The sequence below is a fragment of the Anser cygnoides genome, chromosome 20, assembly GCF_040182565.1.
Source record: "Anser cygnoides isolate HZ-2024a breed goose chromosome 20, Taihu_goose_T2T_genome, whole genome shotgun sequence".
Lineage (NCBI taxonomy): Eukaryota > Metazoa > Chordata > Aves > Anseriformes > Anatidae > Anser > Anser cygnoides.
Window position 1 is genome coordinate 11,697,501 of NC_089892.1, and position 24,041 is coordinate 11,721,541.

At 50.0% G+C, this 24,041-nt stretch overlaps 2 protein-coding genes across 4 annotated transcripts in view; both read left to right on the forward strand.

Moving 5' to 3' along the window:
- AMBP (alpha-1-microglobulin/bikunin precursor) overlaps nt 1-5,407 on the forward strand; it is a 5,788-nt gene extending 381 nt beyond the window's left edge. The window contains exons 1-10 of one of the 2 annotated variants that reach the window (XM_013182735.3): nt 1-277; nt 1,152-1,294; nt 1,435-1,511; nt 2,055-2,168; nt 2,621-2,722; nt 2,930-2,967; nt 3,634-3,712; nt 3,793-3,960; nt 4,121-4,297; nt 5,219-5,406. The exon at nt 1-277 is cut by the window's left edge and continues 199 nt beyond it. In XM_013182735.3, coding sequence (XP_013038189.1) covers nt 170-277; nt 1,152-1,294; nt 1,435-1,511; nt 2,055-2,168; nt 2,621-2,722; nt 2,930-2,967; nt 3,634-3,712; nt 3,793-3,960; nt 4,121-4,297; nt 5,219-5,250 — 1,038 coding nt within the window. In that variant the 5' untranslated portion in view covers nt 1-169 and the 3' untranslated portion in view covers nt 5,251-5,406. Of the gene's footprint in view, nt 278-1,151; nt 1,295-1,434; nt 1,512-2,054; nt 2,169-2,620; nt 2,723-2,929; nt 2,968-3,633; nt 3,713-3,792; nt 3,961-4,120; nt 4,298-5,218 lie in introns of both variants that reach the window. The other variant, XM_066980815.1, reaches the window with a different exon arrangement.
- A 1,037-nt stretch (nt 5,408-6,444) lies between these two features.
- The window catches only part of RABL6 (RAB, member RAS oncogene family like 6), a 58,410-nt gene continuing 40,813 nt past the window's right edge, over nt 6,445-24,041 (forward strand). The window contains exons 1-3 of one of the 2 annotated variants that reach the window (XM_048054519.2): nt 6,447-6,976; nt 13,998-14,132; nt 21,449-21,496. In XM_048054519.2, the coding sequence (XP_047910476.1) occupies nt 6,847-6,976; nt 13,998-14,132; nt 21,449-21,496 (313 nt within the window). In that variant the 5' untranslated portion in view covers nt 6,447-6,846. Of the gene's footprint in view, nt 6,977-13,997; nt 14,133-21,448; nt 21,497-24,041 lie in introns of both variants that reach the window. The other variant, XM_066980496.1, reaches the window with a different exon arrangement.

Below are 24,041 nucleotides of genomic sequence, written 5' to 3' on the forward strand. Positions count from 1 at the left end.
CCAGGAGCTGCCCCCACGTCTCCCTGCCCGGCCCCCGCCAGGCTGGCCGCCCCGCTGGCGCTGTTCTCTGCGGTCTGAAGGTCACGCTGCTGCGCAGTGAGGGCGGTGAAGAAACACGGATCCCTCCAGCGCGCTGGCACTCAGCAGCACTCTGAAGCCACCAGACACAATGTTTTGGGGTCTCCTTTCTCTCCTCCTCTTTGCCATGGCCAGCGGAACCCCCATTGGGGACCAGGATGAAGACATCCAAGTGCAGGAGAATTTTGATGCTGAGCGGGTAACAGCGGCTTGCGGTCCCTGGATGTTGGGGGTAGTAGGGATGGGAGAAAGCTATTTCATTTTTCTCTAGCAAGAAGGATGACATTTCCCATAATGGGCTGTGCAGGACCCAGCTCCGTGGGTGCTGGTCTGGGGGGGATTCAACCCTTGGGATGGCCTCGCCCCAGCAAACACACAGGCGGGGCAGATGAGTCCCAGTCTGTTCATCTGTCCAGACTAAGAGCTGTGGCAGGGCACACCAGAAGCCCCAGATTGTGTGTGGGATGCAGCCTGCCTGGGGGGGTCTCCTGCAGGCACCTCTGTCCCCTGCCCAGCTCTGCGTACCCAACATGCATGTGGGTCCAGGCTCCGCTGGGGCACATGGTGGGTACCGACCCCCCTTCCTGGTGAACAGGAGACACAGAGACACTGTCCTGGGCTTGAGGACCCCGCTCTGTTCCCAGGGACTGCCTGTCCCGCATGCAAAAAGTGACAGAAGTGGAGGGGAGAAGGGGCCAGTACCCTGCTCAGTGGTAAGCACACATGGGCAACAGGAGTCCAGCTCTGACCCTCACTTCCCCAGCAGTTTGGCATGAAGCTGCTGTAAAGCTGGGACATCTTGGCTGCCACCTCTTCTGACAGACAGCTCTCGAACACTGTCAGGGATCCAAGCACAGAAGCCTGGGAAGCTGTGGGAGATGGGTGACCACTGAGTTGGAAATCCTGCTGAGTGCTGATCACCTTCCTACAACAGCTCTGGCCCCAGCACCTTGCACCGTAGCTCACCAGTTGGCTTCTTGGTCATGAATATTTCAGCTCTGCAGAAAGCCATGGGATATCCTACCTTGGTGGAGGAGGCGTGTGGCAGATATGTCCCTTTCTTTTCCCCACAGATGTATGGGAAGTGGTATGATGTAGCCATTGGCACCACCTGCAAGTGGATGAAGAACTACAAGGAGAAGTTCAACATGGGCACGCTGGTGCTGGGCCCTGGCCCCAGTGCCGACCAGATCAGCACAATCAGCACCAGGTTGCGGTACGAGCAGTGCTGTGGGTGCTCAGGGATGTCAGGGGTCCTGTGCCATGGGCAATCTGGTTGCTTCAGGCACAATTTTCGCAAGATAAATAGGAAAAGAGATGACCTGAAGCTGTTTATTCTTTTCCTCCTTCCTCCAGGCAAGGTGACTGCACTCACATCTCGGGAGAGTACCAGAAAACCAGCACCCCTGGCAAATACACCTACTATAATCCCAGTAAGTTGGGCTCACTGCTGGCCTGCTGGGCCCTAAGAGCTGCTGTGTGGTCACAGGATGTGAACCAGTGCCAGGCCTCAAAGGATGCAGCTGGTGGCTGGGGAAGTGGTTCAGGGGAGCAGGGCTCAAGGAGAGGAAGCTGCTCCATAGTGTGGGTTGTTTCCAGACAAGGAAGCAGGGAGCAGGGTCTTAGGGAAACCGTTTCAGAGCTGCCTGCGTAGGTACAGGACTATGAGCTATTCCAGCAGATCTGTCTCATCCCCAGGGTCCCAATCTGGGACAGGCTCCCACCAGCCACATTTAAGGAGCATTGATAGTATCTCAGTTGTCTGCAAACTTTGGATTCCAGTCCCCTCAACTAATAAGAGGCTGGTGAGGTGAAAGAGTGTCAGGGTTGTGCCTGCTTCAGTAACTGCCTCTTAATAATCTCATAATTTCCTGAATTAGCTGCCTGATTTCACCCCCCAGCTCTGGCACTGTCGTCTATACCTGTTCCTTCCTGAGGAGCAGGAATGATGTCCCCTGTATTGCTGTCTCACCTAGAATGGGATGTGTCTATCAAGTCCTATGTGCTTCGCACCAACTACGAAGAATACGCAGTCATTCTGATGAAGAAGACAAGTAGTTATGGTCCAAGCACCACACTGAAGCTGTACGGTAGGTCTGGCTATGGCACTGTGGGCAAGTAGGCCTTTAGGTGGGCTCAGTAACACCACTCTTTGCTTGGCTTTGAGGGACTTGAGGGTGGCTTTGGAGGTGGTGCCTTGAGTCAGCTCATCTTTGACACCAAAGAGGTTGAGTTTTGTGGCTCCGTTTAGAGCCGCATCACACAATTCGAACCAGAGTGTTATCTGGGATGAACAAGATTTGCCTGGGAGACCCAGACCCTGAAGTGGTGGGAGATGCTGTCTTTCATGACTGGGAGACATTTAAACAATGTTATCCAAGCCCTTGACCAACTGTGGTCAAGAATAATGGAGGAGAGGTTGGGTAGGACTTGTACTGGGCCTGCAGCTGCCTGGGCTCTGCAGGTCTGTGGCTGCTGGGGGCTCCATACAGACTCTCGCCACTGCTGACCCTGCTGACAGCCCGTTCCTTGCCCTTGCCAGGGAGAAGCCCAGAGCTGCGGGAGGACCTCATTGAGGCCTTCCGGCAGCTGGCTCTGGAGATGGGCATCCCTGCGGACTCCATCTTCATCCTGGCCAACAAAGGTAATGCATGCAAGGCATGTGCCTCTTCTGCTGCCTGCGTCCCCGACGTGATGGTGTGCTGAGGCTGCTCCTTCTTGGTCTGCAAGGCTGGGGAGAAGAAGGGAGGGCCAGGATGGAGGGAGGAGAGATGACAGCTTTGTTGGGATGGGGTAGAAAGGGGACCTCCCCTCTCAAGCTGCTGATCTTCTCTCCTGTCATCTGGGCCAGGTGAATGTGTCCCCCAGGAGACTGCCACTGCCCCCGAGGTGAGTGCTTCAGCCAGGACCTCCTGGAATTAATTAAGGATGGGAGTGGGCTTTGCCTGCAAGGACAGGGCACAGGCTGCTAGGACAGGGGTCCCAGGTGCATCAGGTGTTGCTAGGGCTCACTTCCAAGCAGAAAGCAATGTCCCTTTCCTACTCTGATTCTTTTGTAGGGTAGAAGTTGCAGCACATGAAGCCTGGTGTCTCTGTACCCTTTGCCCGCTCCTGAGTGCCCCAGCTGGGCTGAAGACTCCCCTCCACAGTGGGGGAGGCAGCTCATTGCCCTACTAATGCTCCAGCTGCAGTCATCCAGCACGTCCCAGTCTTGTAGTGTTGAGTTTAAAAGGTTTTTCAAGAGGGGATGGGACTTCATAGGAGAAACAGTCCAGTTGAGGGTAGATATAACATCTGCAGGACGCACCACCCTGTGTCAGTGGGAGCAGAGGCATGTCCTCAGCCCGGCACAGGGCATGGCCGGGGCACTTTGAGTGTCTTTACCCAAAATGCATGATTCTGGCCCCTGTCTGGGTTGAGCACAGGGCTCAGAAGGCCACGAGTGACCCCAGGCCGATGAATGGAGATGTATGGGGGCACTGGGGGAGCTTGTCACCAGAGGCAGAAGGGCAGGCAGGGCTGACAGCGGCTCTGTGCTTCTTCCTCCCGGAGCAGAGGGCGCGGAGAGCAGTGCTGCCACCTGAGGAGGGCTCAGCCGCGGGACCCTTGCCCCCATATGTTGGCAACAAGGAAGGTGGGTCCTGGCAGAGGGGCTGTGGCGGGCATCCCTGCGCCCCCTTCGCCTGCCACAGCCCGTGTTGTGCTCACCTGCAGATGCGTGCCGGCTGAGCCGGGACCCCGGGCCCTGCAGCGGGATGCTCTCCCGCTTCTTCTACAACGTCTCTTCCATGGCCTGCGAGACCTTCCTCTATGGTGGCTGTCTGGGCAATGGCAACAACTTCTACTCGGAGAAGGGGTGCTTGCAGGCATGCCGGACTGAGGGTGAGCAGGCATGGGGCCGGGAAGGGGGTGAAGGGATGCGGAGGGCGGGTGAGGTGAGGCCTTCACTCCAGCCCCAGAGGGGACTGCGTGCAACCCCGAGCCCTGTGTGTCCACGGGGGTCCCGGTCCTGCTGGCCTGCCGCAGCCCCCTCTCCCTGCAGCTGCCTGCAGGCTGCCCATCGTCCAGGGGCCCTGCCAGAAGCCAGTGCTGCGCTGGGCCTTCGATGCGGCCCAGGGCAAGTGCATCAAGTTCAGCTACGGAGGCTGCAAGGGCAATGGGAACCAGTTCTACTCGGAGAAGGAGTGCAAGGAGTACTGCGGGGCTCCTCCACTGGCAGGTATGGCACAGCAGTGTGTCGGGGGCTGGGGCAGCAAGCCGGCGGGCGCTGCCTGCACATCTTGTCTGCTCCAGACTGCACCCGGGAGCACTGGGTCTGCCTGCAGCTGGGGTGGGTCTGTCCTGGGTCCGGTCCTCTGACGGACCGAGGAAAATATCATCAATCTACAGATAGCATCACACATGGGGAATGTGTGTATGGGCTGCAGATGCACCAAGGCTGGGGTTGAACTTTAAAATGCTTGTGATAACAGGGGGAAAGGCCCCGGGGAGGCCAGAGTGCAGCGGGGAGCAGTGGATGTGGCAGAAGTGTCAGTGGGAATAGCAGCTGAAAAATTTGAAGGGGTGAAGGGACCCTGACACCAAATAGAGACTCTGGGTGCACCCAGAGTGTGCCCTCCATGCGATGCCCTCCAGAGCCTCCAGATCTAGTCAGCACGAGGGTTTCCATATTGAAACCCTTTTGGAGAATCAAGAGGCCTGCTCAGCCCCCAGGACGGATGGACAAGCATTCTCGTTTTCAGCAGTGTAGCAGGGGAGATCTTCCTGCAGAGGGGAGTGAGCTCGGGGACGTTCAGCCACAGCCCTGGATGAGCCTGATTCTGATAACGGCAAGCTGGGGTGGGAGCCCAGCAGATGGGGAATGGGGACAAAGTAACGGGTCTCAGGGCAGAACCCATCTTTTATTATCTTGTCACCAGTACAAAGTGTATTAATGCCACTGTGGTGGGACATGAAGTGACATCCCTGGACAGCAAAGGGATGTGCAGAGAGCCCAGACTGCTTCCCTTATCACTGACAGCAGGGACAGAGTGACAAAGCGGGAAGCATCAACCATTGCCACCTGTCTGTGGGGCATGGCGGGGTGTGAGGATGGGGTCTGTGGGTCTGCCTGTCATACTGCACACTGCTCTGCTTGCAGAGGATGAGGAGTTTCTGCGTCTGTCGCACTGATGTGGGTAGAAGACGAGCACCGAGCACTGGAACCAGGGCCTCGCATGAGCTCCTGGTGGTGCAGGAGATGTCTTCAACAGTAAATGTCTCTAAAGTAACCAACAAGCCTGGTGTCCATCTCAGAGCCAGCGACGAGCTGGGCTCTAGGAGCGGCAGAGGATGCTGTTGAGTCCTCGCTGGCCTCCCCTTTGGTGTCCGTCCTGGCGGGGCTGCTGGCTGCTGTCCGCTGAGCCCCTGTCCCTGCCTCAGCCCTGCTGACCGCCACCTGCACGGTGCTGGGGTGCTAACCCAGGGTCTCTGACGTCCTGCTGGGTGGGGGCAGGCGGGAAGGAAGCAGCAAGGGGGGACAGGCACCCACTCCTCCCTGAGGGCGAGTAATCCGTGCTGCATCACATGGATGGGGTGCGGTGGGACCACGGGTTTGTGGTGAGGCTCTCTCCCTGCACGGTCCCTGAGCCTCATCCTTGGTGGGTGTGAAGAGACGTGGCTGCCTCCGTCCCTGCGGGTTGTGCCCTCCCCAGGACACCGGGGGCCCTGGCGCACGGGACGGGGTGCTCAGAGCCCAGAGCCTTGCCGGCACCCCTGGGCCTCAGCTGGGCACCGGAGATGGGGGGCACGGGGCGGGGGGCTGCTGGCTCCCGGGAGGGACGGGGAGCGATCCCGGGGCGGGATGAGGGTGCGGCAGGGGTTGTGGGAGAGGACTGGGGGGGGGGGGGGAGAGCGGAGGGGGGGGGGGGCTCGGGAAGGGGCCGTGGGGCTCGGGGGTCGCAGGGGACCGCGGGGGGGTCACAGGAGGGGACTGCGGGGGCGCGGGGTGTCGCAGGGAGGCGGGGGGGGGGGCGCAGGGCAGGACTAAAGGCCCCGCAGTGGTCGGGGGGGCTCGGAGGGTGACGGAGGAGCGTGAGGGTTATGGGGGCCGGGGGGGGGGGGGGGGGGGCGGTGTCCGCGGGGGTCCCGCTGAGCGTGGGGCCACCCCCCCCCCCCGCGGGCCCGGGGCCGCCCCGCCCCGCCCCGCCCCCCCCGGCCCCGCTGGCCCCCGCCGGCCTCCGTAGCCGGCGCCGCGCGCGCCCGGTCCCTGGCGGCGAGGCGGAAGAGGCAAGATGGCGGCGGCGGGAGCCCCGCGCCCGGCCCCGAGCCACGGCGCCCGGCGGGGCTGAGCCGCGGCCCGGCGCCCCCCCCCCCCAGCCCCTCGCGGGGGCCGCCCGCCCCCCTCCCGTCCCCCGCCCGCTTCCTCCCGTTCCCTGCCCGCCGCTCCGCGCCGTGCCCCGCCGCCCGCCCCGGGCCATGCCCGGTTAGCGCCCCCAGCCCGGCTCACGGCGGGGCCCGGCCGAGCCCCTTCCCCGCCGCGTCGCCCCCCGGGCCGGGCCGGGTCGGGCCGGGCCGCGCAGCTCCGCCCCGCCGAGCCCGGGCCGCCCCTCATGGCCGGAGCGGCCCTGCCCGAGCTCTGAGGGACCCGCGCCCCCCCGAGCCGTGCCCGTCCCTCCCGTCCCGTCCCGTCCCGTCCCTATGCCCCCCCCGGGGCCGCCCTGCCCCTGAGCCCCGGCGCGGCGGCCCTTTTCCCGGCGGCGGTGGCGGCGGAGGCGCGGGAGCGGAACGATGTTCTCGGCCCTGAAGAAGCTGGTGGGCTCGGACCAGGCTGCGGTCAGAGACAAGAACATCCCCGCGGGGCTGCAGTCCATGAACCAGGCTCTGCAGAGGAGGTTTGCCAAGGGAGTCCAGTATAACAGTGAGTCGGAGCCCGGCCCCGGGGCCTGGCGGGGGGCAGAGCCGGCCCGGGGGGGGGGGCAGCCCCGCGGGGCCGCCCCGTCCGCGGCCGGGGCCCCCGGTGGCGCTGTTGGCGTGTGGCGGTGCTTTTGCCGGTAGTCGGCCGAAAGCCGAGCTTGCCAGTTAAATGTCAGAGCGTGCAGAGCTGGGGGGAGAGGAAGGACGGCAAACTTGTGTGTGTCTGCGTGGCACTTGGGAGCCTGCGGTGGCCTCAGGCAGCAGGAGGTGTCCTGAACGGCTGCGTGCCTAACGCTGACTGGGGCACGGGAGGGAGTTCTTCGCAAATCGGTTACTGTCAGTTAAAGTAGCAGGAGCGTGTGGGTGACCTTCCCTGCAGCCCGGGATAATGGTATTTATAATTAAGCTCTAGTGGCTATATGATAAGGGTCTGTTGAAAAGCTCTGCGCTGCCAGACTTTAATAAAAGGTGAGTGGTGTATGCCTTTATGTGCCCTTGGTAAATAATTTCATTCTGATTATGTTTCTGCAACTGATACACTTGCTTTTTTCTCAGGAAACATTTTTCAGAATTCTTCCCTTTCAGTATTGAAGCTCAGGGTTTCGTTTTTTTCTGCTGAAGCTCAGTAAAGGTTGTTCTTAACACAGTATTGCAGGAAGGCACCGTAAGTATGTGAAACACATCCCAAAGTAACAATAGTGAGACGGGGACAGTAGTTATGTCACCCCCGCTGAAAACAGAGCTGTGTCCACAGAGCACTGCGAGTATCAGCTCGTCTGCGGGAATGGGCACGCTCTGGAGTCAGGCTGCAAGAAGCTGAGAGAGTGGCAGTTTGGAATGAGACTGCTTTGTAAGTGTGGCACTGGTTAATTTCTGAGCAGGCACACGTGACGGAGGAATAGAATTTGTGCTGTATCTTAATTTGAAATTGTAAAATTTCAAGGAAGGGAGAGATTAGCACGTCAAGAGTTTGGTGTGTTGTTTTTTTTAGTGTTGTCACTATTGACTATGCTTTTAGTCTGATATGTTTTGGAAGCTCTCAGCTATGCTGGGGAGAGCATTTGCTGCATTTACCCAGAACACATCTGGTAGATATTCCAGAAGCCCTTAACTTCGAAAGTGAGTGTCTTAGCAAACAACTGTGAATATGACAAGAAGCACACGTTGTTAAGGGACATAATTCTAGTGAGAGATGGGGGGTGAAGATGAAACTATTGCACCTTGGCGTACAGCACTGCACCGTTCAAAGCATGCCTGGAGATCTGGTTAAAGGCTATTGATCTCTGCAGAGGCTTAGCAGAGCCCACAGACCAGAACATATCCTTGTGCTTCAGTGGGAAATGTTTGAGACCGGGTTGCTTGTATCAACTTGTGAATTACGTAGGAGAAAGGAGCTGATGTTTCAACAGCAAACATTTGTGCAGCATGCGGTACAGATCAGCTGCATCCTGCTGGCACAACAGTGAAAAGGGACAGCTCTTCGTTAGGTGTTGACAAACTGCACTGCCACCTAACCTTAGTGGATGTGTACCTGCTTGTCATTAATACAGCAGGGCCAAAAATGCAAACAGCTAAGCTGCCAGCTGTAGCTTTGTTTCTTTTTGTCTCATTACCAAAAGCCTCTGGAAAGCTTTTTCTTTTGAGCATGGTCTTGTCAAGATTTGTGTCCTAATTACTGCTTTTATATCAAGAATAAAACTGCATCTTTCTGTCCCTGCCTTAAGGGAAGCTTTCCAATCTCCATAGTAACTCTTCCCCGTATTACGGTTATATAATGTTTGTAGGAGATACGGGCAGGGTTATGAAAGAGTTTCGAAGCACCCTCAGAGCCATGGCACTGGATAAGTAGGGTGGGTTCCAGCGTGGCGAGGGTATGGGCGTTGCAAGGGCCATTGCCAAGTGAAGGGGAGAGCTGCATATCCTTTCTGTTATCAATGCTCCTTTCTTAGGAAGCCTGTGAAATTGAGCAGAGGGGGGTACAAAATTCATTTTGTAGCCATCTTTAACACAGGTCTTTAAAACTCTTCCTTTTCCCTGGAATTGCATAACCCTAAACCAAAGGGTGCAGTCAACAACTGGTTCTGCAGAAATATTTCCTTGTTTTCATAGTCCACTACTGATCGTGCAGTGTAGCCCATTTACTTACCAGAAATATAAATGTGCTGAAAATGCTCGCTGATAAAGTGGCAGCAAATGGCTGGGACGTGGGCCTTGTCACGTGGCTTTTGATGCCGCTCTCCTCTGGGATTTGGGGCGGGCAGGGCTGTGCCAGCTTTCGTGGCTGTCAAGTACATTTCATAACCAAACAGCCCCAGTCAACAGATTTGCATTGATGGTCTCCCTCCCACTCAGGTAAGTTTTCAAAAGGAGGAAAGTTGCCGAGTGGGTAGGTTTAAATTTCTGGTGAGAGCAAAGGCCACTAACAGCCCTCGGCAGCAATCGCTTGCTCTGCATGGGGCACCCTAATTTGAAACAAAAGTGTTTTCATACGTCATTCCCGGCATACACTCCTTATTGGCTCTTTTTATCGTCTGGATGGAGCTTTTCTGTTTTTACGTACGGTAGCCCAAATAACACCAGAGTTCCCTAAGGTACAGAGAAATTAGGAAAATGATGTGGGTCTGTACCAATTTTGATTTTAATGGCTTGGCTGTTTATGTGAGATTGTGGTTCCCAGCACGGGGAACCAATCTTTGCAAAGACTTGCTCTTTTTTTCCTGGTGGGGCTAGCTTCGCACTTGGACCAGGGCTGCTGCTGTTCGGCGAGCCGTGCTGGCCCCAGGAGAGCAGCACAGGCCTGAGTGAACAGGCTCGGTGTAGAGAGGCAGAGGTGGATCTCGTTCCTTTGGAAGCGGTGCTGGTTTAAACAAATTACAAGACAAATTACAGAAGGAAGTACCAGCTCCAGGTTGCTCAACCATGGAAGCTGACATAAGGCAGTGCTGGCCGAAGAAGGGTGCAATGAGTGGCTCTGGCTGGGCTCCATGGATGAGAAGACTTCCTGGGAGCTGCAGACTGATGACTGGTGACAGGGGACGTGGAAGTGCTGTGTTTTCAGTCCGGTGGTCCCATCCCCCACAACACAGTACACCTTCTGCTCTGGGCTTTATTCTGAAAGCTGTGTCTAGCGTGCCACCCGACAAAACCCACCGCCGTGTGTGCCTGGAGCCCAGGCTGCTGTCCGCCCCGTGGGCATCGCTCTGGCCTAAACGTGCAGCGGTGCTCAACTACCGTAGGCAGTAGCTCCAAGAATTCCCCTGGTCCCTCCTCTTATTACTTGCCTGTCTAAAACGTGCTTTAAAAGACAAAACTTACTGAGTATGGTGCATCCTTACTGTGAGCGCTGGAGCCCTTACTTCCTTTGTGTTGTTTCAGAGTAGTACTTCCCAACTTCCAATTGTAGTTTTGTTAAATATTTTCACTTGGTACTGCTTCCAAAAGAAAGACCTTCCCTCTTCCAGCTGCTTCCCACCTTCTCATGGTTTTTTTTCCTGTTGCTGTCACAGGTGTTTGTGTAACACGTGGGAAACTTGCTTTGACTGCTGTCTGGCCTGTTCTCCCCGGGAGCTGTGCTTGGGGGTGTCTGTAGATCATGTCTGCTGCTTTTGGCGGCAGAACCAGCTTGTAGTGTTCAAATTACAGCCTTGTAGTCACGGCCTCAAGCATCTTCATGAGAATAAGGTTATGACCCTTCATACAGGGCTTATTAGCAGAGAGATTCAGGGGTTTTTGCTCTGGGATCTGAAGTCCTTAGCTGTTGCAGCATACTGAAGGAATACGGGCAGTGCTGAGAATTCCCCATTCCCAGTCCTGAGTCGGTCTGTGACCTGTTCCCTGGGCCCGTGTCCTTGCTGCTCTGCTTCCGTTTCCCCATTTGCACAACAGAAATCCCTGTATTTTTCCTGACACAGTGACAAAGTGAATGAGAAGTGATCCGTTCAGTTTTTTCTTCACGTGTTTATCTATTCCCCATCCCTACCCTTTTTCCCACAGATAATTCTGCTGTCTTTGCTAACAAGCCTGTGGCTGCTTGCAGTAAGTACGGATTTAACTAGAAATCAAAATAAGGTAGCAACTGCGTACGTCCCACAGGTAACAGTACTAACCTCACCCATAATTGCTGGTCTTGTCACATTCAGACCCAGCCTGGGCCTGTGGTTTGCCTGGCTGGCTGTGCCCTGAAGCTCGTTCAGCTCTTCCTGACTTGCAGATGTCTGTCATTGAGCAGAGCTGCCCCATCCAAAGTCTCAGATACTGATTTTGTTTTGCTGAAAATGGTCTGTACGACCTGCCTTCTTCCTGTTTTATTTTTAAAGACTTCTCCAATCGTGAGAACCAAACAAATGAACAAAAACCGGTGAAAACTAACGCACTGTGTAGGAGGAAAGAGATCCTAACGCAGAAAATACTGAACCTGAAAAGGGCCGTTGGACATGTTCAAATGGAGCATGTGCTGCTACAGGCACCCGAAGCTGATCTCAGTGTAGCTGCTGGGGGGTGAGGGTGATCTCCTTGCCCCCCCAACCACGCCGGCGCTGCTCCTACTGCTCCTGCAGCTGTGCCCTTGAGCTAGAGGAGAAAACTGAGCGTGCTGAAAATGGATAATGTGGGGGTTGGTTTTCAGCCAGTTCGGTTTCTTGAGCCAACTCAACAATGGCTGCGTAAGTAATAGCGTTGGCAGTAGGAAAAGTGGGGAGCTAGGGATTACCCCTTCTGGAGAAGAGCTCACAGCTGAGACATCCGTGGGTGGTCCTGAAAGCGCACCTTGAGAGCAGCCTGACTGAGGAAGGCTCTGCTTGTCCCCTCAAACTCACCGTGTCAGTGGCTCGTGCTGTGCTTTATAGAGGAATCTGAATTTTTAAATCTCTCTCTAAGGTAGGCAGGGAGAGCATTTTGAAAGGTTCAGGTTCTAAAGGGGACAAACGATCTTATTCTTTGTGTGGCATGAACTTGCTGCATTTTGTTAATTAAGCAATATCGAAGGAATCCTCCTTTGGTTGTTTCCCCATCTGTAAGCAGGAAACAAAAACCCACGCAGGGCAATGGGAAATGCAGGAAATGGTTTGTTGTCTCTACAGAGATGCTCTGGTACCTGTAAACGAAGTCATTCTATAAATACTGCGTTCTTTGTGTCTTTATTACCCTTTTGCTGTTTTAATAAGTAACTTTGTAAAAGAATAAACAGCAACACCTCTTAGTGGGTGGCAGCAGAACAGCAGCCGAAGCCCGGCAGAACTGCAGCACAGAATTTCCCCAGGCAAACCTCTTCCACAGACTTGGTACATGTTGTCTGTTTTACCAGGCACCGTTACTCTTCAGCTTGTCTCTGAAATGCCTGCAGTAACTCCTGAGTTACAACAGAAGGCAGCCTTCAGTCTGAGATTCCCTTGCCCAAGTGATGACGCACAACCTAATGCTAATCACCCGAATCTGCCGTTAGATGTCTCCGAGCGGCCCGTTTCCCGGTGGATGACGGCTCCTGTGTATCAGATGCAAGCATAAAAATTCTGGTCCTGTTCAAGTCAGCTTATGCTTCTCAACAGGCTTGTGGTGACCACTTAAAGCAAAGATGGTATTTAAAAACAGAAGTCCCGTGATGTAATAGAAGATCTAGAAAACAGCGTAGTCCGTTTTCAGATCGAACAAGATAACGTTAGGGTCGCCTCTGGGAAGTGGGTGGTGTTAAGTGCTGAAGCAGTTGCTTTGCTGGGCTGCGTACAGGTTGTGGTAGCAGTACAGGCGATGCTCTCTGCAGATGGGTTGTTTTCCCTGCAGCAAGACGAGATAATTTGGACGCTTCCTTTGCTCAGGGTGGGCTTGAATGCGTTTTGCATGGACAGACGCTCCTTGCAGCAGGCAGGGGCGTGCGGCATGCTAGGTCAGCCTGGTGGCCTAGGCAGCTGGGCCTGAGGCAGGCCACTGGAAGTGGGGCTCTTCTGATGTACCCGAGGCCACGGTTTTTAAGAATGCCTTTGCTGAGTGCCATCAGCACGTTTGTGCCTTAAAAATGGTTAAGACCTAGCTCCTGCCATAGAGGCCCTTCCTCTGCCACAGAGGGGACCAACAGAGATTCAGTTTTTCTTGGTTTTATTTCTGTTATTGAAGCTGATTTATGTCCCCAGAGTGGTGTGCTTGTTCTGCTTCAGCCTAGCTTGTTTCTAGTGCATGTAAAGTAGATTTATTGTGATCTGATTTGATTCAAACTGTGGCCATCAACAGAGGCAGCTTGATGAATTTCTCGGTGGCGGTTTCAGGTAAGATCCCCGTGTCGTTAACTGCCTCGTCCCTTTGGCAGAGGTGGTCAAGGCTTGCCTCCTCCTCAGAGCTGGGCTGGGCTGTGAGCTGGAGCAGCGACACACAGGCTCGTTCCGCTCCTCCTGGAAAAGGGGATGTTGCACCAGTGCAGGGAAGCTGGGGATAGCTGAAAGCAGTGGTGGTCGGGCTCAGCAGAAGCTTCCTCTCAGCTCTCCTACAGCATCCACAAGAACTTTTGCACCAGTGCCCGGGTGCAGACTGACACCTCTGGACAGGGGACCCTGCCTAACTCAGCTCAGCTAAGAACTGATCCTTGGGCTTTTGGTGACTTGGGGCAACTGGCTCTAGGAAGTGATTATTTCTGCGAGGAATGGGCAGTGTTTAAGGAGAAATGTGAATGGCAGAGGAGGTAATTGAAGAAGCAACCTGACATAAAAGGCTTGCAAAGAGAGAGGGTATGAGGGAGGGCTGGGTACAGGTAAAAAAATGCAGGAGGGTAAAAAGAGCAGCGACTGAGCTAGCTGAAGTTGTGCAGACTCTGAAGTTTCAATCTTGGTGTTGGTTCTTTTTGCTGAGCTAGTGTGAGTCGCTGAATAAACGCTAATTTTAATGACAGAGTCTCATGGTTTTTAACAAAACCCATCATGCCTGTGTAATATGGGAGAACTAATTACATCTGAATAATGCTTGCAAAAAGTTAACATGCTCTTCACAGCATTCTTTGATTTGCTTTTAATCAACTTTATTTATCTGCTTGCTCTTTTCCCCAGTGAAAATTGTTATCCGAGGGGACAGGAACACTGGGAAAACCACACTCTGGCACCGACTGCAGGGGAAGAAATTTATTGAGGAATATATTCCAACTCAGGAGATCCAAGTCACCAGCATCCACTGGAATTACAAAAGTAAGATGAAAGGGGGCGGAAGGAGTGACTGTCACGGGACAGTGGGTCTGTGTCTTGGGGGCAGAAATTCCACTGCGGCCTTATTTGCTTCTTCTGTGTCTGCTTGGGAGATAAAGTGAGCTCTCATCAATCGTATTTTAACTTATTATTCACAGTTTCTCAGTCATATTTTCAATAATTTTAATCAAACTGTGTAAGAGGTAAAAAATAGACCTTCGAAAGTTGCAACTCTAGGAAGTTTTTTAGTAGGTGATCCAAAAGATTCGAAGTATTTGTGATATGCTTGACTTGCTAATGAAAACAGGTTTATTATGAAAATCTGTCTCTGAGGCTAAACCTGCTTGGTGTTACATTGTCGTGTACGAGTGAAGAGCTTGATGTAAACTAGTCTTTCACTGATTAAAATGTAAAGAGTATCCCTTAACTGGTGATGATGATGTTTTAAAAATGGTTGGAGTACTAATAGCTCTAGGCTGACTTACTGAAGCACGGAAGTATCTTACCAGTAGCTTTTTTGAGAGATGAGGTGTGATTTTTTTTTTTATTTTTTTTCCCATCTGCTCTGGCAGTGTAAAGTGGCTCTGAAAGCCCTGCATCTAGCCTGGAGAAGACACTGCAGGCACTGAAATTGCAACACACTATGGTTCCAGAGGGTGTTAAAGTCCAGCTTTTAGATTCCTGATCAAAAATGCCACAGCCTTGGGGCATGCGCTACTGACTAAGCATGAACTTGCTCTGTAAGACTGATTTTGCTTTGAAAAAAAAAGTCAGCAGTTAGTTTACTGTCAGATATAGTCCATCCACACCACTTCGCCTTTTTTTCTGAAGCAGTTGCTCTGTCTCCTTATACATAAAATAAAAGCACACAGTTGAGGCGCACAACATCAGGTGCTTTGTCTAATTTACCAATAAAATTTGTGCTTGCTGGATGATGCCATCGTGCCAAAGTCTCTTGTTAATGATCGTGGAGCCCCAGGGTGTGTTGACAGGCCATCTGCCTAGGGATGTTACTCTCACAATCCCTGTTGGCTTTGTAGGTTTCGGTGCGAGGAGAGAAGGTCGATGCTGCTGTTGTATGTTTACAGGGAGCTGGTAACTGCAGTTCTGGAGATCCTCATGCTCTTGTGAAGACAGGCTTCCACATGAGTCAGCACTTCTTGACACAGGTGGAAAAGGTTTATAAGGATAGTGTAGTGCTTTTACGTGGAAAGGTTATAGTAGCAGGGGACCATAGGGATGGCTTCTGCGAGAAGAATCCAGGAGCTGCCCCATGTTAGGTAAGGGAGCCGCTGCTGCCCAGAGCCAAGCCAATAAGCGATGTTGTTTGTGCCTCTGAGAGAGCACATTTATGAAAGGGGAAAAAAAAAAAAAAAAAAAACTACTGCAGAACAGTAGCTGGGAGAGAGAGGAGAGCAAGGAGAAACAGCCTTGCAGACACCAAGGTCAGTGCAGAAGGAGGGCAGGAGGTGCTCCAGGCGCTGGAGCAGAAGTCTCCTGCGGCCTGTGGAGAGAACCACGGTGAGGCAGGCTGTCCCCCTGCAGCCTGTGGTGTACCATGGTAGAGCAGGTTTCCACACTGCAGCCTGTGGAGGAGACCACAGTGGAGCAGGTGGATGTGGCCTGGAGGAGGCTGCAGCCTGCAGAGGAACCCTGCCGGAACAGATTCTGGGCCGGAGCTGCAGCCCATGGAGAGGAGCCCATGCAGGAGCAGGGGGCCTGGGGGGAGCTGCCGCCCGTGGGGAACCCGTGCTGGAGCAGTTTGCTCCTGATGGATGGAGCCCGTGGTACGGCCCCATATTGGAGCAGTTCTTGAAGAGCTGCTGCCTGTGGGAAGCCCACGCAGGATCAGTTTGGGAAGGACGGCATCCCGTGGGAGGGATCCCATGCTGGAGCAGGGTGGTGCTCGCCTCAGTGGGCTGACCTCCCTATGGTTGGGGCCGAGCCTGAGGCTCTGGACCACACCAGGAAGATCCTGAGGGAAAAGCTTGGATATATGGGGAAAAAAGGGCATATTGAGAGATTGTAGTTGTATTTGTGCACAGCCAGTGCTCCTCTCCACAGGGTTTTTTGGCCCTGTGTGTTGGTATGTACATACAGACCCACGGGTGTGGGTCACAGGTAGGTCCATGGGCCTGTCCCTAGGAGAAATGACTGCCACGCTACACCCGTATTGCTCAGTGTGTAAGGTATCGATGGTGCTGGCCTGCTGTGGGGGAAGAAAAGGGATGGAGTAAGTGCTTTTGTAGGGCTGGTGCTCTGGGAAGGACCCCTCAGTCCTTTACCCTCCACTTGTTCAGGGCAGCAGCTATTCAGGAGCTGTTTCGGGTAGGATATGTCTGTCATTCACAATACTGTGCTCACTTTGCTATAGGGGCTACAAAAGTTAGTGTAAACCAGTTGGCTTTGGGGGATGAGACCTTATTGCTCTCTACAACTACCTGAAAGGAAGGTGTGGGGAGCTGGGGGTTGGCCTCTTCTGGCAGATAACTAGTGATAGGACTGGAGGGAATGGCTTCAAGTTGTGCCAGGGGAGGTTCAGGTTGGAAATGAGGAGACATTTCCTCTCGGAAAGAGCAGTCAGGCGTTGGGACGGGTTGCCCAGGGAGGTGGTGGCGTCACCGTCCCTGGGGGTGTTTAAGGAAAGGTTGGACGTGGTGCTGAGGGACATGGCTTAGTGGGTGACATTGGTGGTAGGGGGATGGTTGGACCAGGTGATCTTGGAGGGCTTTTCCAACCTGAATGATTCTATGATTCTACGAGAGTGATTGAGAAGGAGTGGCAGGGACTAAGTGCTATAGACTGACCGCAACCCCCGTTCCCCTGCACCGCTCAGGGGGAGGAGGTGTTTTTGGTTTCTTTCCTTTGTTTCTCACTTCTCTAGCTTGTTAGTAATGGGCAAGAAATTTTACCATCTCCCTACTCTGAGTCTGTTTTGCCCGTCATGATAATTGTTTAGCGATCTCCCCGTCCTTATCTCAACCCTTGAGCCGTTTGCATCGTATTTTTCTCCCCCTTTCCCTTTGAGGAGGGGGAGTGAGAGAGCGGCTGTGGGGGAGCTCAGCTGTCCACCCGAGTAAAACCACCACAGGTGGATAGCTGCACTCTGCCTTGGGTGGGGGAGAAAAACAGGTCCTTGCTCAGTCCAGTGGTGGTTTTCTCTCACATTCAGGATCTGATGTTGAGCTAAGCCTGATGTCACAGGTGTTTAGATTCTTTGGTGGGGACCCGCTGTATGGCCATGCTCCAAAGGTGTGTTGGTTAGCTTCTGCATTTCTTCCTAAAAGTACCTTTATTTTGGGTACCATGTTATGGATGTTCTGCCTATCAGCTCTTGCAAGGTGTTGACAGATCTGCGGTGTTCATGCAGTGGTGTCCTCCATCTGCATCGGGATGTCTGGCATACTGCGTTTCAGCTGTGCCATCCTTCCCCCACGCTCGTACTCTTCTCTTCCAGCATATCAATCCATTGGTTATTGATGTGTGAATGTAGAGCTTATGAATTGTTTGGATGATGGAAGCTATCTCTAAAATCAAAATTGCTTTAGCCTAAATAGACTTAGACCAGACTAAGACACGGAATACCTCATTTTTAGATGTCTAAGTCTAAAGATTGCACTGAATGTTAATTGTGGTTTTCTGCGTTATCACAGGTAAAACCCTCTGAATTTTAATTTCCTCTCCAACCAATGTCAGTAATACATGTACTGTTTGTAAACACAGCTTTTGATTTCTAAGAGGCTTATTCATGCCTAATTCTTTTTGTGTTTGTGAACAGTTACATGCAAAAAGATGTTTGAAGGCTGCTCCTTGTATAGAAAGATCCATTCATCTTATATGTTTCTGCATATTTTAGGGACTGTATCGCCTTTTAATGAGCTGAGACTTACGCACTGGCTTTTTCAACATGGATGTGATCCCAGGGTAGAAAGCAGCTACACGTGAGGATGGCTTTTACTGTCAGTTGGTAACCGCAGGTGTATTTGTCATTTCTAGTTCTTAATTCTAGCATTTATGGGATACATCTTTATAGAGCTTCCTGGTTAGATTTGGCAGCAGTGCGTACATATGGCAATGGACTTTTCTCAAGGCCAAGTGTTGTCAAGCTGCTGCAATTTGCTGGAAGACTGTACATGAGATTGTGCCTTTCGTTTGTGTTTCTTTCACTTGATAAAACACCATATTATTTTTTACTAATAATTTCCAGTAGGAAATTCAATACTGACCTTAATACTTGTAAAAATAACCTCCTTTTTAAAAAAATGCGCAAGATATGTTTCCTTCTCAGAGAACTTTCCATCCAAGATAGGTGATGTGCGCACTCTGAGAGATTGGCTCAGATCTAATTACTGACCTGTTAGCTAAGTTAATCTGTAGAGGAAAAATACAGTTTGTTTTTCCTGTGATCGTGCTCTTAAGCTACCTTGAATAAACATTATGAGGTAGTTGGCAGCAAATATTTACGGATGTTAATTATATCACTGTCAAATATTCAAGGATTCTTACAATGCTTGTTCCTACTTGGAGTGAACCAAATCACTTTTCTGTGCCAGTTGTATCTGTTATGGAATTTTTTGTATCCAAGTAAGGAATTACCATTCCCGAGTCTAACGTATGCTTTTTTAGGGTATGGTAGTCATTAATTTTATTCTCCTTATGTCAGCCTCAAAAAGGGAGTCCGAAATAAAAATTAGAAAATGCTTTTGTTCCAATACTTTGAGTGCTTTATAGATGGGTGCGTGGAATTGCAGAGTTGCTCTGCTCCGTAGGATTTGTGATCCAAAGAATATGAAATGAGTCATGTAATTGCGTGAGAGTAAATATGAACCCACCCGTAAAGCAATGATTCTTATTTTTAAATAAACACTTGCAATCGGAGTCTTCTCACCTCTTCACCATTTTCTGGGAGAACAGTGCCTTAACGTGCCACTGGCTACGAAGTACTTAGCGAAATAGCAACTGAGTAGAGATATTTTTTAAGTGTTTTGCTCTATGGTTCATGCTAATCCAAGTTATAGAATTAAAATGATGCATTGGCACTCTTTTTCCTGCGACATGCCTTCAGAATCCATTAGGGTGAAATGCTGCTCCTACTGCTGTGTGAGTCATAAAAAAGTCAGCACAGCAGCACTAAAGTAATTATCCTCTTGTGTGTTCAGGATAATCAGGAATGAAGCTGGTGATGAAAAGGAAGAACTTACTGGCTACTGGCCAGCAGAAGCACTGGTGCTAACAGGAAACAACAACAACAACAAACATGGAAAACAATTTTTTTGCATCTTGTGTAGTTAGTTTCTTAGCTAAGTTCTGCACTTCCCCTCAGATAAAAGGGTATAGAGAGATCTTTCCTAGTCAAACAGTTCAACTCCTCAGCTATCTAGGAGTGCTGCTGCTCAGCAGGATTTCAGTACTGGGGAAATTACTCACCAAGAGAACATAACTGAGGGTACATTGGTGTTAGGATAAGGAGGTGGGGTTCTCTGGAGCTTGGGAGCAAAGTCCCAGTACTAGGTACCAGGCCTAGGAGAGCACTGTGTGGCACCCCAATGGCCTATTTTGGAATGGGGTTCCAACTTCTCGGGAGAAACCTCTTCTTAGTGCTTATGTGCTGCTGCATGTGGAGCTACTGGAAAGATCAAACTGCCTTCTGGATGCCTGCTGCGCCCCTGAAAGGTTTGCCGCCTGAGAAGGGAAAGCATGTTCAGTCCCTTTGCAGAATGTCTTGACTGTTGAAAGGCACCAAGACTGGTCGGTCTGTCTGTCTGTCCCTCATTCTTCTGGGGCAGCAGCAGCACTGCCAGTCCCAGCTGTCAGGTATGAATCTGGGGGCAGAACTCAAATAGGTGATATGTGCCTGAGCACCTGCTGCCTGACTGCACACCCTGCACACACCGTGGCCTCGGGCATGCCGTGTCCCGGTGAGAGCGCCCTGCCGCACAGTCTGGGGTGTAAGAGCTGCTCGTACAGCTGGGCGAGTAATGGCGAGCGTTTGGACTTGAGCCCTACCCGATTTGGTGATTTGTAGAAATATACAGGGACAGACTGAATTTGGGGAGTGTTATGGTTTGGGCAGAGGCTGTGAGGCTGCAGGCTGCTGTATGCCTGTTGTGTTTTCGGCCCCATCTGGGCCTGTGGTGCTCTGGCTGGGCTGACCCTGGGTACGTCTCCTCATCTTGTGCCCCACTCCTTGCTAGCAAATGGGAAGGTGAGTGAGAATTGCTATGAGGAAAAAGAGAGGCTAATTGAGCTTTATACATAAAAGTAAGAAGGGATGTTTCTCCAGAAGCAGAGGATCAAGCTTTACAATCATTCAAAATCTGTATTTACAATATTTTGAAACATTTAAGTTAAGCCAACAGTGAATTCTGTAGGGGAAATGTTTCCCAGCTGGACAGTGGCACTTAGCTAAATTCTCTTGCCATGCTATGAGATTATTTTCTGCTCTCAGATGTTATCATCTTCATGTTCCACTGCTTTAAGTTCAGAGCTGCTCCAAGTCCAACCTTTGCTTTGTAGCATTTCCAAAAGTAACTGCATTGTGGAACTTTGTGAAGATCAGACTGCTTATTCAGATTCAATATATATTTCTAACCAAAGCTACCCATCCCTCATGCCAACTGAAAGTTTAACTGCTAGCTGTCAGTACTGGCCACAGTGTCTTTCTAGTGAGAATTTTGTTTGTCTTGCTTCAGATTTTAGCAACTCAAATCTACCTTGCTATTATTTACTGATTTTAGCAGTTTTGCGTCTTAACAAGCTGCAGGAATACCTTATTTTTCATAGAGTGCAACTTGAAATTTGCAGGGAGAATGGATTTCTGTGGCTGCCGGACTGCCTGCACTCTTTGTAATATTTATGTGAAAATGGCCTTAGTAAGATGGATTTTCTTGAAATGTGTGTATTCCTTTGTTTTTCAGCTGTATGCCTTGCTTTCAGGCCAGAAGTTATTCAAATTAAATTTATATCTTTTCTGAAAAAACGTGAGAACCTCTGTATGTTATGAAAAAAATGCATATGAAATATTTATAACACATTTTAAATCTCTGATAAAATGCAAAGGAAATCTATCATACGAGTAAGAATCTTTAAGAAGTTCTTTAGATAACACAGTATTGGATTACAGCCCGTTCCTTCAAAAGTGGGCCTTGTGTTAGTTGTGTTTAGGTTTTCTTTTAACTCAATAATTACTTTTCTTTTGACTTTGATCTGCTACTTTGACAGTACTGGTTTTGGGTTAGACAATGTGTGGTAAGGGTCGAGTGTTGTTCATTTTGCTGAAACCGATTTTTTTGACGCTGTCTTTTTTTTTGTGCTTTTAGCCACTGATGATATTGTTAAAGTTGAAGTATGGGATGTAGTTGACAAAGGTAAGATTTATAAGTTCTTTTCTATTGGAGATTCAGTGTTTTTTCTCAATTTTAACGAAGAATTTATATGGAATCACAAGTACCATTTACTTCTAATTTATTTAGAAAAAGGTGTGTATTTATTTTTTTGAAGTACATTGATCTTACTTCCTGGAAAAATATGGAAGGGAAAGAAGAGTCTCCTATGCTAGAGCCCATTATTTGCAATTTGAACTTCAGATAAAATCCAGTATTTAGAAGCAGTCGATTCATGTGCTGTGTAACAGATGAAATAGCCTGCTGCTTAGTGTAATCAGACTCTGAATTTTACTATAAACTTCATCTTCTCTCCTTTATAGTTATATATATATATATATATATTTATACACAGGTACTGAATTCTTTGTTCTGTTTATAAAATTCTTGCCAAGCTGCTTTTGTAAAGGAATGGTATTGTTAAATTGGTAAAATGTTACCTGCAGTGAATAATGTATGCAGGAGGGAAGGATGAAAGAGAAACTGATTACTTAAATCTGTCCTAAATGCTTAGCCAAGGAAAGTGTTAAGATGTATAAAATGTGTTTTTTATTAGTTTTCAATTTTTGCTAGTGTATGAAGTTCTATTTTCTTAAATAAATAAATGGTAGACATATGTGAAGGCACAATCCGAATGCAATGGAATCTGTTACTAGAATGGGTTGGGAGCTCAGATGTAAATCCTAAAGCCCATTCTGTAGCCTCAAATTCATGTTTTGTTTGGCTTTTGAGAGGTCTCCTGTACCAGACAGGCTTGTTGTTTAAAGTGTGAGTAGGATCATGAAAGCAGCTTTACAAGTGAGCGTCTTATGCTCTGCAAGTCTGCTGTTTGTGTGTTTCTCTCCCTCAAATTTGTTGACAACAGTGATTGAAATTTAAACTCTTACAGTTTGACTCCTGACACATTCCCTCAGCAGACCTACATCCAAGGTGTTCTACCTCCGAAGTACCACACATGCAACTTACACATGCATTAACATCAAAAAATAATAGGATGGGTACAATAGGGAGTGGGAAAGGGAGAAAGTAAGTTTTTCATGTTAGCTAAATGATACTGAAAAGAGCAAAAACAAACAGGTGATTAAGGTAGCATCTGTAGTTCAGATTCTTAACAGAGCAGAGCCTATAGCTTAAACTTGAGCCAGTAACTTTAAACGAAAACCCTGGGAGCTTTATTGTTTTATTCTTTTAAACCCCGCTCTTTCACAGCGTAGGCAAAAACCTTACTTAAGTCAGAGGTACTGCTGAAGTCAAACTGATTACAAGTTGGCTTTCAGATCCTGGGATAATATGCACAGGGCTGGAATCTAAGCAAAACATCTGTTTTCTCTCAGCCTTGCAACTTTGGTATGAATAGATTGACAGTTAATTTGGGAATCATGTGGTTCCAGCATTTATTTCTGTGAATAGCTTCTCTGAGCAGAGTCATCTTCTAAACTAGAGACTTGTCATTTTTTTGGCAAGATGGATTGGATTTGATATGAGCAGATGTTGATAACAGTCTTCTGGTACTGCATTCATTTCTGGCTGTGGAACGTGTATTAGAAATCTGAAGAGACTCTTTACCTCCACTTTATTTTCAAGATGAAACTCATTCTGTTCAGATCTCTACTTATGGACCACAGATGCTCATTTTTATATTGTTAAATGTACTCAATCAATGTAGTGTAAAACTTCAGACTATCGTGATAGAACAAAATCGAATCCTTTCCCATTGCCGCAGCATTGCAGATTCTTGATAAATGCAACTTCAGGAAAGTGTGCAAGTTAACCATTAAAAACTGGCTCATATCTAAGCTTCATCTAAATGTTATTACATGACATTTTTATTCTTTCTTCTGTATGCTTAGGACAAAAAATCCTCCTGCGTGATGCTTTTGGTGAGAACAATGCCAGTCTAGACAGTAGACTTCTATCCAGTGCCGCTGCAGAATAGTGCTGATGAGAACCAATCCTCCTTTTTTTCCCTTGCCTACAAGACCCAGGCTAACATGCATAGTTAGAGATGTGCAGAACGCTGCATTTATCGGGCTGGATTTTAAACTGCCAGAAGTGCATGCTCTGAGCATGCATTTTGACATGCATTGTTTTCCAGGCTAAATTTTTTTCCACTTTTCCCATCTTGGAACAACTGTTCCTTGTTACAGAAAATTAAGAGAACTCTATTTAAATTTAGATGTTAGAAAACTTGTATTGAAGGCCTGATGTGGGGATGTTGCTAGACTGTCTGTCTAAAGGATGTATCCGTAAACTTCAGTGTTCAACTTCGGTCTTATAATGCAGCTTCAGCTTCTTCTCTGTTATGCAGTGCTGCCATTCTTTGTCTCAGTGTGAATATGTACAGGAGAGTATGGGGAAACTCAGTCAGCTGCACCCTGAAAAGCTTCGTGTACATTTTTGCACTGAGTTAAATGTTGTGGTTTTACCATTTAGCATTTTTCCCAGCGCTTACCAACATTGTGCCTCCCTGTCCTTGTTAGTTCAGCAATGTGCTTTATTTTTTTTTTCCCTCCAGTCTGTGTTAGGAATG